Genomic DNA, 13,915 nt, shown 5'->3' on the forward strand with positions numbered 1-13,915 from the left:
TTGGCTTTATACAAAGGTAAAAAAACACTTTTCATATCTTCATGACAGGAGATAGTTTTGCAGCTTGGAAGGAGGCTCCTGCTGAAGTGAGGCTTCTACGCTCCCACAGAAACTGGGATTAAGGGCGCTATCTTCCTTGATGACTGTATTCCCAAGAGATGGTTACAGGTTCTTGAGAAAGACATTCATGGGTCATAAAGCTGGCAAGAGGCTTTGAAGCAAGAGATTTTTAAAAGATTTACATACATTTCAAAAAGACAAAGAATTTACAAGTTTTCTGAATGCTCTAAGAACAAAGAAGGAAGAGTCTTTCTTCTTATTTTCAACAGGGGGAATTAATTTTGTTTCTTTTTAAATTTGTATTTACCCTTACATAAGTGAAAAAAACAGCTGTGGAAATGTGCGGGAAATTACAATGAGTGCTATATGAAAACCAGAGGAAAAGCATATTTTACAAGAAGTGAGGGAATAGTGCTGTCTTCAAGAACATTACTTTCCCCTTGTGGGATAAAACTAACATACATTTGATACTAACATAACTAGATATGTAAAATTTGTAAAGACTAAATATAAAAAGAATATAGCATTAGGGTGTTTAATTATGTAGTGTGGACTGCCAGTACTATAGGAAATCAATGGCCTGAGGGCAATAAGACCTGGAGTAGGCAGGGAAGGATTTGTGGAAATAAGGAAACTTAAATGGTATTTTGAAGGAGAGATTAAATCTATGTAATTCACATTTTTAATCTCATCAGTCCAAAACACATCTCTGTAGCTGTCTCTATAATAAAGATAAACTTAGCAATGGAACCATGATACTCCCAGTCCACTGGGCCAAAACTTTCCCTTGGATAGTGTTAATGCTTGAGTGAACAATGGCACCATTTCTGTGACTTTTCACTTTCTGTATTCCTTCTCATAGTCACCCGCTCTTCTGATTAACAGGTTCTTTCTTTTACAGCTTTAAGTCTTGCCTTGGAACCATTTTTTTTTCTGCAGGATACTTATATGGATTCATTTAAAGCTTAACTTGCAAAGAGCAGCTTATTGTCACTTCTTAGAAGGTACTCTGCAGTTAACCTTGGTGCTGTCTACAGAGACAAAAATAAATGTCCTTGGATTTTAGTTATCTTTCTCTGTCAGAGGTTCCCAAGACCACCCCCAGGTTGGCGATTTGCTAGGAAGACTCACAGGACTCACCATATATCCATATTCATGGTTATGATTCCTTATAGGGAAGTAACACAAAGCAAAATTAGGCACACTCTGCCTGGCACATACTAAATTTACAGACTCCCAGAAGAAAAGTAGATATTAGTATAAACCATATTATTTGCACAAATAATCTAGGCATAGTGAGCCACTCTTATTCAGGGAATTGTGGAATCCCTCCTGAAATCTAAGCTCACAGGTGCCAGGCAAAAAAGGCCCTTTTAATCATAGAAGCCTCGGGCCTGCTGTGATAACTCTTTTCTCTACACTTTTTAAAAATTTATTTATACAATGATTTGCAGGTAAAATCAAGAGTCCACATACCAAGTTAACTGTCTTTTAAATGTTCTTCATATATTACAGGTATGCCCCAGAATCACTGACAGAGAGCAAGTTTTCTGTGGCCTCAGATGTTTGGAGCTTTGGAGTGGTTCTGTATGAACTTTTCACATACATTGAGAAGAGTAAAAGTCCACCAGCGGTCAGTGTGCTTTTCATTTACTTTCAGTTTTTTGTTGTTCGTTTGATTTTTATAAATTATGGGGTACAATTACAATTTTGCTACATGCATACATTGCATAGTGGTGAAGTCAGAGCTTTTAGGGTATCCACCACCTTAATAACATACATTGTACCCTTAAATAATTTCTCAGCATCTACCCCACCAATGGCTTACCCTTCCAAGTCTCCATTGCCTGTCATTCCACATTCTATGTCCATGTGTATACATTATATAGCTCCCACTCATGTGAGAACATGTGGTATTTGTCTTTCTATGGCTGATTTGTTTCACTTAAGATAATTACCTCCATCCATGTTGCTACAAAAGACATTAATTTCATTTGTTTTTACGGCTGAGTAGTATTCCATTGGGTATGTATACCACATCTTCTTTATCCAGTCATCCACGGATGGACACTTAGGTTGATTCCATGTCTTTGCTTTTGTGAAGAATGCTGCAATAAACATACAGGTGGCGGTATCTTTTTGATACAGTGATTTCTTTTCCTTTAGGTAGATACCCCATAGTGGAAATGCTGGATCGAATGGTAGTTCTATTTTTAGGTCTCTGAGAAATCTTTATAATGTTTTCCATAGAGGTTATACAAATGTACATTCCCAGCAACAGTGTATAAGAGTTCCCTTTTCTCCGCACCCTTGCCAACATCTGTTATTTTCTCTCTCTCTCTTTTTTTTTTTCCTTCCCATTCTGACTGGAGTAAGACATATCTCACTGTGGTAACTTTTTTCTCTCTTTTTTTTTGTCATTCTGACTGGAATAAGGCATATCTCATTGTAATTTTAATTTGCATTTCCCTGGTGATTAGTGATTAGCATTTTTTCATATGCCTCTTGTCCTTTTGGGTGTCTTCTTTTGAAAAATGTCTACTGATCTCCTTTGTCCAGTTTTTAACATGATGATTAGGGGGTTTTGGTTGAATTCCTTGAGTTCCTTATAAATTCTGAATGGTAGTTCCTTGTCAGATCCAAAATTTGCAAATATTTTCTCCTATTCTGCAGGTTTTCTGTTCATTCTGTTGATTATTTATTTTGCTATGCTGAAATTTTTTAGTTTGATAAAGTCTCATTTGTCTATTTTTGGTTTTGTTGCCTATGCTTTTGAGGTCTTTGGAATTCTTTGTTTACACCCATTTCCATAAAAGTTTTCCCTAGGTTTTTTTTTCTAGTATTTTTATAGTTTCAGATCTTACATTTAAGTCTATAATCGATCTTAATTTTTCTATACGGTGATAAATATGGGTCCAGTTTAATTCTTCTGCATATGGCAATCCAATTTACCAGCACCATTTATTGAAAAGAGTGTCCTTGCCTATACTGCCCAAAGCAATCTGCAGATTCAATGCAGTTCCTATCAAAATGCCAATATCATTTTTCCACAAAATTAGAAAAAACAATCCTAAAATTCACATGGAACCAAAAAGAGCCCTAATAGCAAAAGCGATTCTAAGCAAAAAGAACAAAGCTGGAAGCATTACATTACTTGACTTCAAATTATATTACAAGGCTACAGTAACCAAAGCAGCATGGTACTCATATGAAAAACAAACACATAAACCAACGGAACATAATAGAGAACCCAGAAATAAAGTCACATATTTATAGCCAACTGATCTTTGACAAAATCGACAAGAACATACATTGAAGTTTTTTTTTTTTTTTTAATTATTTTTATTTTTTTGTATTTTTGTAGAGATAGAGTTTCACCACGTTGGCCAGGCTGCTCTTGAACTCCTGACTTCTTGATCCGCCCGTCTTGGCCTCCCAAAGTGCTGGGATTACAGGCGTGAGTCACCATGCTCAGCCTAAAACTTTAATTCTATTACGTTATTTATTTATTTATTTTTTTATTATACTTTAAGTTCTAGGGTACATGTGCACAACGTGCAGGTTTGTTACATATGTATACTTGTGCCATGTTGGTGTGCTGCACCCATCAACTCGTCAGCACCTATCAACTCGTCATATACATCAGGTATAACTCCCAGTGCCATCCCTCCCCATAATAGGCCACCGTGTGTGATGTTCCCCTTCCAGAGTCCAAGTGATCTCATTGTTTAATTCCCACCTATGAGTGAGAACATGCGGCGTTTGGTTTTCTGTTCTTGTGAGAGTTTGCTGAGAATGATTTCCAGCTGCATCCATGTCCCTACAAAGGACATGAACTTGTCCTTTTTTATGGCTGCATAGTATTCCAAGGTGTATATGTGCCACATTTTCTTAATCCAGTCTGTCACAGATGGACATTTGGGTTGATTCCAAGTCTTTGCTATTGTGAATAGTGCTGCAATAAACATACGTGTGCATGTGTCTTTATAGAAGCATGATTTATAATCCTTTGGGTATATACCCAGTAATGGGATGGCTGGGTCATATGGTATTTCTAGTTCTAGATCCTTGAAGAATCGCCATACTGTTTTCCACAATGGTTGAACCAGTTTACAATCCCACCAACAGTGTAAAAGTGTTCCTATTTCTCCACATCCTCTCCAACACCTGTTGTTTCCTGATTTTTTAATGATTGCCATTCTAACTGGTGTGAGATGGTATCTCATTGTGGTTTTGATTTGCATTTCTCTGATGGCCAGTGATGATGAGCATTTTTTCATGTGTCTGTTGGCTGTATGATTGTCTTCTTTTGAGAAATGTCTGTTCATATCCTTTGCCCACTTTTTGATGGGGTTGTTTTTTTCTTGTAAATTTGTTTGAGTTCTTTGTAGGTTCTGGATATTAGCCCTTTGTCAGATGAGTAGATTGCAAAAATTTTCTCCCATTCTGTAGGTTGCCTGTTCACTCTGATGGTAGTTTCTTTTGCTGTGCAGAAGCTCTTTAGTTTAATTAGATCCCATTTGTCAATTTTGGCTTTTGTTGCTGTTGCTTTTGGTGTTTTAGACATGAAGTCCTTGCCCATGCCTATGTCCTGAATGATATTACCTAGGTTTTCTTCTAGGGTTTTTATGGTTTTAGGTCTAACATTTAAGTCTCTAATCCATCTTGAATTAATTTTCATATAAGGAGTAAGGAAAGGATCTAGTTTCAGCTTTCTGCTTATGGCTAGCCAATTTTCTCAGCACCATTTATTAAATAGGAAATCCTTTCCCCATTTCTTGTTTTTGTCAGATTTGTTAAAGATTAGATGGCTGTAAATGTGTGGTATTATTTCTCAGGGCTCTGTTCTGTTCCATTGGACTACATCTCTGTTTTGGTACCAGTACCATGCTGTTTTGGTTACTGTAGCCTTGTAGTATAGTTTGAAGTCAGCATGATGCCTCCAGCTTTGTTCCTTTGGCTTAGGATTGTCTTGGCAATGCTGGATCTTTTTTGGTTCCATATGAACTTTAAAGCAGTTTTTTCTAATTCTGTGAAGAAAGTCATTGGTAGCTTAATGGAGATAGCATTGAATCTATAAATTACCTTGGGCAGTATGGCCATTTTCACAATATTGATTCTTCCTATCCATGAGCATGGTATGTTCTTCCATTTGTTTGTGTCCTCTTTTATTTCACTGAGCAGTGGTTTGTAGTTCTCCTTGAAGAGGTCCTTTACATCCCTTGTAAGTTGGATTCCTAGGTATTTTATTCTCTTTGAAGCTATTGTGATTGGTAGGTCATTCAGGATTTGGCTCTCTCTCTGTTAATGGTGTATAAGAATGCTTGTGATTTTTGCACATTGATTTTGTATCCTAAGACTTTGCTGAAGTTGCTTATCAGCTTAAGGAGATTTTGGGCTGAGACGATGGGGTTTTCTAAATATACAATCATGTCATCTGCAAACAGGGACAATTTGACGTCTTCTTTTCCTAACTGAATACCCTTTGTTTCTTTCTCTTGCCTGATTGCCCTAGCCAGAACTTTCAAGACTATGTTGAATAGGAGTGGTGAGAGAGGGCATCCCTGTCTTGTGCCAGTTTTCAAAGGGAATGCTTCTAGTTTTTGCCCATTCAGTATGATATTGGCTGTGGGTCTGTCATAAATAGCTCTTATTATTTTGAGATACGTTCCATCAATACCGAATTTATTGAGAGTTTTTAGCATGAGGGCTGTTGAATTTTTTCAAAGGCCTTTTCTGCATCTATTGAGATAATCATGTGGTTTTTGTCTTTGGTTCTGTTTATATGCCGGATTATGTTTATTGATTTGCGTGTAGTGAACCAGCCTTGCATCCCAGGGATGAAGCCCACTTGATCATAGTCGATAAGCTTTTTGATATGCTGCTGGATTCAGTTTGCCAGTACTTTATTGAGGATTTTTGCATCGATGTTCATCAGGGATATTGGTCTAAAATTCTCTTTTTTTGTTGTATCTCTGCCAGGCTTTGGTATCAGGATGATGTTGGCCTCGTAAAATGAGTTAGGGAGGATTCCCTCTTTTTCTATTGATTGGAATAGTTTCAGAAGGAAACTAGTACCAGCTCCTCCTTCTATCTCTGGTAGAATTCGGTTGTGAATCCGTCTGGTCCTGGACTTTTTTTGGTTGGTAGGCTATTAATTGTTGCCTCAATTTCAGAGCCTATTGGTCTATTCAGGGATTCGACTTCTTCCTCGTTTAGTCTTGGGAGAGTGTAAGTGTCCAGGAATTAATCCATTTCTTCTAGGTTTTCTAGTTTATTTGCGTAGAGGTGTTTATAGTAGTCTCTGATGGTAGTTTATATTTCTGTGGGGTCGGTGGTGATATCCCCTTTATCATTTTTTATTACATTTATTTGATTCTTCTCTTTTCTTCTTTATTAGTCTCGCTAGCAGTCTATCCATTTTGTTGACCTTTTCAAAAAACCAACTCCTGGAATCATTGATTTTTTGGAGGGTTTTTTGTGTCTCTATCTCCTTCAGTTCTGCTCTGTTCTTAGTTATTTCTTGCCTTCTGCTAGCTTTTGAATGTGTTTGCTCTTGCTTCTCTAGTTCTTTTAATTGTGATGTTAGGGTGTCAATTTCAGACCTTTCCAGCTTTCTCTTGTGGGCATTTAGTGCTATAAATTTCCCTCTACACACTGCTTTAAATGTGTCCCAGAGATTCTGGTATGTTGTATCTTTGTTCTCATTGGTTTCAAAGAACATCTTTATTTCTGCCTTCATTTTGTTATGTACCCAGTAGTCATTCAGGAGCAGGTTGTTCAGTTTCCATGTAGTTGAGCGGTTTTGATTGAGTTTCTTAGTCCTGAGTTCTTGTTTGATTGCACTGTGGTTTGAGAGACAGTTTGTTATAATTTGTGTTCATTTACATTTGCTGAGGAGTGCTTTACTTCCAACTATGTGGTCAATTTTAGAATAAGTGTGATGTGGTGCTGAGAAGAATATATATTCTGTTGATTTGGGGTGGAGAGTTCTGTAGATGTCTATTAGGTCCGCTTGGTGCAGAGTTGAGTTCAATTCCTGGATATCCTTGTTTACTTTCTGTCTCGATCTGTCTAATGTTGACAGTGGGGTGCTGAAGTCTCCCATTATTATTGTATGGGAGTCTAAGTCTCTTTGTAAGTCTCTAAGGAGTTGCTTTATGAATCTGGGTGCTCCTGTATTGGGCGCATATATATTTAGGATCATTAGCTCTTCTTGTTGAATTGATTACCATTATGTAATGGCCTTCTTTGTCTCTTTTGATCTTTGTTGGTTTAAAGTCTGTTTTATCAGAGACTAGGATTGCAACCCCTGCTTTTTTTTGTTCTCCATTTGCTTGGTAGACCTTCCTGCATCCCTTCATTTTGAGCCTATGTGTGTCTCTGCATATGAGATGGGTCTCCTGAATACAGCAAACTGATGGGTCTTGACTCTTTATCCAATTTGCCAGTCTGTGTCTTTTAATTGGACCATTTAGTCCATTTACATTTAAGGTTAATATGGTGATGTGTGAACTTGATCCTGTCATTGTGATATTAGCTGGTTATTTTGCTCTTTAGTTGATGCAGTTTCTTCCTAGCATCGATGGTCTTTACATTTTGGCATGTTTTTGCAATGTCTGGTACCGGTTGTTCCTTTCCATGTTTAGTGCTTCCTTCAGGGTCTCTTGTAGGGCAGGCCTGGTGGTGACAAAATCTCTAAGCATTTGCTTGTCTGTGAAGGATTGTATTTCTCCTTCACTTATGAAACTTAGTTTGGCTGGATATGAAATTCTGAATTTAAAATTCTTTTCTTTAAGAATGTTGAATATTGGCCCCCACTCTTTTCTGGCTTGTAGAGTTTCTGCCGAGAGATCTGCTGTTAGTCTGATGGGCTTCCCTTTGTGTGTAACCTGACCTTTCTCTCTGGCTGCCCTTAACATTTTTTCCTTCAAGTTTGGTGAATCTGACAATTATGTGTCTTAGGGTTGCTTTTCTCGAGGAATATCTTTGTGGGGTTCTTTGTATTTCCTGAATTTGAATGTTGGCCTGCCTTACTAGGTTGGGAAAGTTCTCCTGGATGATACCCTACAGAGTGTTTTCCAACTTAGTTCCATTTTTCCCGTCACTTTCAGGCACACCAATCAGATGTAGATTTGGTCTTTTCACATAATCCCATACTTCTTGGAGGCTTTGTTCATTTCTTTTTCCTTTTTTTTCTCTAGACTTCTCTTCTCGCTTCATTTCATTCATTTGATCTTCAATCATTGATACTCTTTCTTCCAGTTGATCGAGTCAGTTACTGAAGCTTGTGCATTTGTCACGTATTTCTCGTGTCATGGTTTTTATCTCTGTCAGTTCGTTTATGGCCTTCTCTGCATTGATTATTCTAGTTATCCATTCTTCCATTCTTTTTTCAAGATTTTTAGTTTCTTTGCACTGGTTACGTAGTTCCTTCTTTAGCTCTGTGAAATTTTATCCACAGAAGCCTTCTCTCAACTGGTTGAAGTCATTCTCCGTCCAGCTTTGATCCATTGCCGGCGATGAGCTGCGTTCCTTTGGAGGGGGAGATGCGCTCTGATTTTTTGAATTTCCAGCTTTTCTGTACTGCTTTTTCCCCATCTTTGTGGTTTTATCTGCCTTTGGTCTTTGATGCTGGTGACGTACTGATGGGGTTTTGGTGTGGCTGTCCTTTCTGTTTGTTAGTTTTCTTTCTAACAGTCAGGACCCTCAGCCGTAGGTCTGTTGGAGATTGCTTGAGGTCCACTCCAGACCCTGTTTGCCTGGGTATCAGCAGTGGAGGCTGGAGAAGATAGAATATTGCCGAACAGTGAGTGCTGCTGTCTGATTCTTGCTCTGGAAGCTTCATCTCAGGGGTGTACCCCACTGTGTGAGGTGTCGGTCTGCACCTCAGTGGAAAATGCAGAAATCACCCATCTTCTGTGTCGCTCATGCTGGCAGCTGGAGGCTGGAGCTCTTCCTATTCGGCCATCTTCTGATTTGTCCTTGGATGAAAATTTTTCCTCTAAATTGCAGAGTAGAGAGGAAACTGGTTCTCTTTTATGGTTCACACTATTTCTTCTGCTTTAATAGAATTTGTGGCCACTTCAAATTTGATGCCCGTTCTTTATTTTTCTGATTTACTTTTAGTTAGCTGTGTGAACTTGAGCAGGCTACTTAATCCCTCTGTACCTCTGTTTCTTCATCTCAAAAGGTATCTTGGTATGGGATAGAATGCCAACTACAGCCACATTAGAAACAAACAGTGTTTCACATTAGAAACACATTAGAAACATGGCTTTGTCCACGCCACGAAGCCCACGCTCTGCGTGGCAGCCCTGGAGACAGCCGAGCCCCCGCCTCCACCCCCTGCCCAGCTCTGGCCGCCAGCCCCTGCCCACCGACACTGCGGTTTCCTAGACAGCCACATTGAAGTTTTTTAACATGAGAAAGGATTTATCCAAAGAATAGTAAGCCTAGGACTTATTTTAGAGCTCTTATTGCTTATTTTTAAGGCAATATCCAACAAAATAACCCCAAACTTATTCATAAAGTAGCTTGAATTTTTTAAAAAGGGGTTATTGGGAAACTCGTTAGTATAGTCTCTTAATATTATTTTTATTAAATCCAGTTAGCTCATTCATTGTAGGAATTATTGCTTAAGTTAAAATAAACCTTCCAAAGTAATTTTTCTCTTGGTCATTGTAGAATTTTTTTAATATGGAAAAGTATGAAAAAATAAAAATCATCTCTAATGCAATTACTCAGAGAAGACCACCTTAATATTGTGGTATGTTATCTTTCAGGCTTCTTTTTATTTTGTGTATAAAAGTATATACAAAAAAGTATATCAAACTTTTATAACTTTTATAAAAGTTCACTTTTATATATAAATATATATTATTTTATAAAATTAAGGTCATACTGTGCAGTTTGCTCTCCTGCTGTTTCATGAAGTATTACAGCATGGGTAATTTACTATATTAGAAAAATATACTGCAAATATGTTTTCTAATTGTTGAGTAGCATTCCATCATAAGGCTATATATGTCTGAACAATCATTTTCCATTCTTCAGTCTTTTAATAACATTTTAGTGAACATAGTGAACATCCTCATGCATATTTATATTTATCTCTGATAAGTATCTTAGAATAAAAGTAAAAGTTATGAACTATTTTAAAGGTTTTAATTCCAAAATGCTTTCTAGAAAAGCTGTGCCAGATTATATCTCAGCAGCAATTCATAGGGATGTACATTTCATCATTTGCCAGTATTGGTCATTATATTTTTATGTACTTTTGCCAAGTTGATAGGGGAGAAGTTATATATATTTTAATTTCCATTTCTTTTATTAATGTGATTGACTATTGCATTTCTTTTCTTAATGTGATTGACTAAATATTTGTTGGGTGTTTAAGGCGAGTATGTATATATGTGAATTATCTCTTCTGTGATTTGCCTATCTTTATATATATATATATTTTTTTTTACCAATTTATAAGAGCTCTCTATATTGAAAATAAGTAAATGATGTTTAAGTATTTTTTTTTTTTTGAGACGAAGTCTTGCTCTGTCGCCCGGGCTGGAGTGCAGTGGCCAGATCTCGGCTCACTGCAAGCTCCGCCTCCCAGGTTTACGCCATTCTCCTGCCTCAGCCTCCCAAGTAGCTGGGACTACAGGCGCCTGCCACCTCGCCCGGCTAGTTTTTTGTATTTTTTAGTAGAGATGGGGTTTCACCGTGTTAGCCAGGATGGTCTTGATCTCCTGACCTCGGATCCACCCGTCTCGGCCTCCCAAAGTGCTGGGATTACAGGCTTGAGCCACTGTGCCCGGCCTTTCCTAGCTTATAATTCAGATTTTAATTTTATAAACTTTGACGTATGAAAGTTTTCTCTGTTGCATTTATACTTATTTATTCATTTTTTCTTATATTCTGTTTTATATTCAACTTTTTATTTCAATTGAAATGTAATATAAAAATGTGAGTTTAATAACAAAAAACTCAAAGGAAATATGTTTTTAGTTCATGTGTTTTGAGCCCTTCTCAGTGGATTTGTGTTATTACAGCTATGGAAATGGAAATTATAGAAGTTCCATATTTAACAGCCTTATGTTTTTGATCCTAAAAGTAGCCTCTTTTGAAAAGGTTTGAAAACATACAAAAGCACACATATACTAAATTTTTCCCATTGACTGGAGGAAATTGAGAAAGAATTTTGCTACAACTGTACAAAAAATATTGAAAATGGGTTTGTTTTAGGAATTTATGCGTATGATTGGCAATGATAAACAAGGACAGATGATCGTGTTCCATTTGATAGAACTTTTGAAGAATAATGGAAGATTACCAAGACCAGATGGATGCCCAGATGAGGTAACATTTTTTTTTTTTTAAATCCATGGTAATCATTCATTTTATTTTACTTTTTACTCAAGGACCTCAGTTCACTTTCTGAAATTTAATTTGTGGAGCTTCCAGATAAACAGCATAATCAGATGACTATGGAACAAGGCATAGTTATGACATGTACCCTATATTGAAAATTAATGTCTTCCACCAATTAAAAGATGGTCCTTAGTGTTCCTTGTAATTTTGGTTTATTTTCTCCTTTACAGATTTATATGATCATGACAGAATGCTGGAACAATAATGTAAATCTGCGCCCCTCCTTTAGAGATTTAGCTCTTCGAGTGGATCAAATAAGGGATAACATGGCTGGATGAAAGAAATGATCTTCATTCTGAGAACAAAGTATATTTATAGAACAAAGTTTTCTGTTTCATATTGCTGTGGACTATTACTACATATATCATTATTATATAAATCATGATGCTAGCCAGCAAAGATGTGAAAATATCTGCTCAAAACCTTCAAAGTTTAGTAAGTTTTTCTTCATGAGGTCACCAGTAAAAGACATTAATGAGAATTCTTTAGCAAGGAGTTTCGTAAGAAGTTTCTTAAACATTGTCAGTTAACATCACTCATGTCTGGCAAAAGAAAAACAAAAGACTTTTTCAACTCAGCTTTTTGAGACGTGAAAAAATTATTATGTAAATTTTGCGATGTTAAAGATGCATGGAATATGTATGTATAGTTTTTACCACAGTGGATGTATAATACCTTGGCATCTTGTGTGATGTTTTACACACATGAGGGCTGGTGTTCATTAATACTGTTTTCTAATTTTTCCATAGTTTATCTATAATTACTTCACTATACAAACAAATTAGATGTTCAGATAATTGAATAAGTACCTTTGTGTCCTTGTTCATTTATATCACTGGCCAGCATTATAAGCAGGTGTATACTTTTAGCTTGTGTACTGTAAATATTTTTCAAGTAAAGGGAACAAATGTCTAGTTTTATTTGTATAGGAAATTTTCCTGACCCTAAAGAATACATTTTGAAATGAAACAAGCTTACAAAGATATAATCTATTTTCTTATGGTTTCCCTTGTATCTATTTGTGGTGAATGTGTTTTTTAAATGGAACTATCTCCAAATTTTTCTAAGACTACTGTGAACAGTTTTCTTTTAAAATGTTGAGATTAAGAATGCGAGGAACATTGTCATCCTTTGAGCTGCTGACTGCCAATAAGATTCTTCAATCTCTGGGATCTATGCTCATGAATTAAATTTAAGCATAAACCATAAAATAGATTGTTTGTAAAATGGATAGCTCATTAAGAAGTGTAGCAGGTTAAGAATTTTTTTTTCCTAAAGATTGTATATTTCAGGGGTTTCAGAACTTTGCGTTGCAGTCATAGAAAAAATTTATTTCCTTTTTAGAGGGAAAATGAGGTAAGTGAAAAAGTATGCTTGTTAATTTTATTCAAGAATGCCAGTAGAAAATTCATAATGTGTATCTTTAAGAAAAATGAGAGCATACATCTTTCCAATTAAGTATACGGGGTTGTTCGTTGTTGTCATTTGTTATATTGCTACTCCACTTTAGACACCATACCTAAAATAAAATATGGTGGGGTTTTTCGTGTGTGTGTGGGTTATTTATGCAAAACTTAAAATACTTGCTATTTCGATTAAAAAGAAAATAGTTTCTTTATTTTTAGTGGTATGTTCTACTTTTTTAAAACTTGTACTTAGGACTTCTCATTTTGGGTTGAAGGGAAGGAAAAGGAAGAAATGTTTTTTACATTCATTATACTTAAAGCATTTTAGTAGTTCTGGATGCAGAAATAATCTAAAATGACAGTGAATTAGGTTTTAAAAAAGATTTTAGATTTTTTTGAAAGTTTAATTTTTATTTAATTTGTAAAGACTCCTGAAGGATTTGTATATGCAACACAGTTAAGAGATTTTCCATTTTACTACCTTTCAAGTGAAAAATAGCCTATCATACAATATGCTTGATTTCAGATTTTCATACTAAAACTTAAGTACATACTTAAAAGTAGGTTCTTCTCAAGGGTCTCTAATATTCTGTTTTTTTAAACAAGATGTGAACTAACTTTTCTTAAAGTTTTTTAAAAGTGCTTCATCTTTTAGTTTATATAAAGAATCCCACATGTACATTCTTGTTTTACCTTATTATAAAATTCCAAGTTTCCAAGAGACTTTTCATTGAAGCTTCATAAAGTTTTCCATTTTGATTCTGACTACACATAAAAATAAGGTAACCCTGTAGCTATTAAGTTGGTTTTGTACAAGAAACAGGTAAGTAATTATCGTAGCAGTTAATGCCAAAATATTTTTTCACACTAATATTCTTCAGAAACAAGGGTAAAGGTATTCTTAGAATTATGTAATTCTGTAACTTTACAGTATATTAAGTTATACAATCTTCATATAAATGATTTTCTTTTTCTATGGGTACTTGCTTGGAAAATAGTCACTTTTTCATGCTATTTATACA

General features: G+C 35.9%; 1 protein-coding gene across 4 annotated transcripts in view; it reads left to right on the forward strand.

Annotated features, from left to right (window-relative positions):
* JAK2 (Janus kinase 2) overlaps positions 1 to 12,483 on the forward strand; it is a 164,348-nt gene extending 151,865 nt beyond the window's left edge. For all 4 annotated transcript variants that reach the window (XM_030919371.1, XM_030919374.1, XM_030919372.1 and 1 more), the window contains 3 exons: positions 1,576 to 1,693; positions 11,302 to 11,415; positions 11,658 to 12,483. In XM_030919371.1, coding sequence (XP_030775231.1) covers positions 1,576 to 1,693; positions 11,302 to 11,415; positions 11,658 to 11,765 — 340 coding nt within the window. In that variant the 3' untranslated portion in view covers positions 11,766 to 12,483. The remainder of the gene's footprint in view (positions 1 to 1,575; positions 1,694 to 11,301; positions 11,416 to 11,657) is intronic.
* The last annotated feature ends 1,432 nt before the right edge of the window (positions 12,484 to 13,915 follow it).

Source organism: Rhinopithecus roxellana, chromosome 16, assembly GCF_007565055.1.
Source record: "Rhinopithecus roxellana isolate Shanxi Qingling chromosome 16, ASM756505v1, whole genome shotgun sequence".
NCBI lineage: Eukaryota > Metazoa > Chordata > Mammalia > Primates > Cercopithecidae > Rhinopithecus > Rhinopithecus roxellana.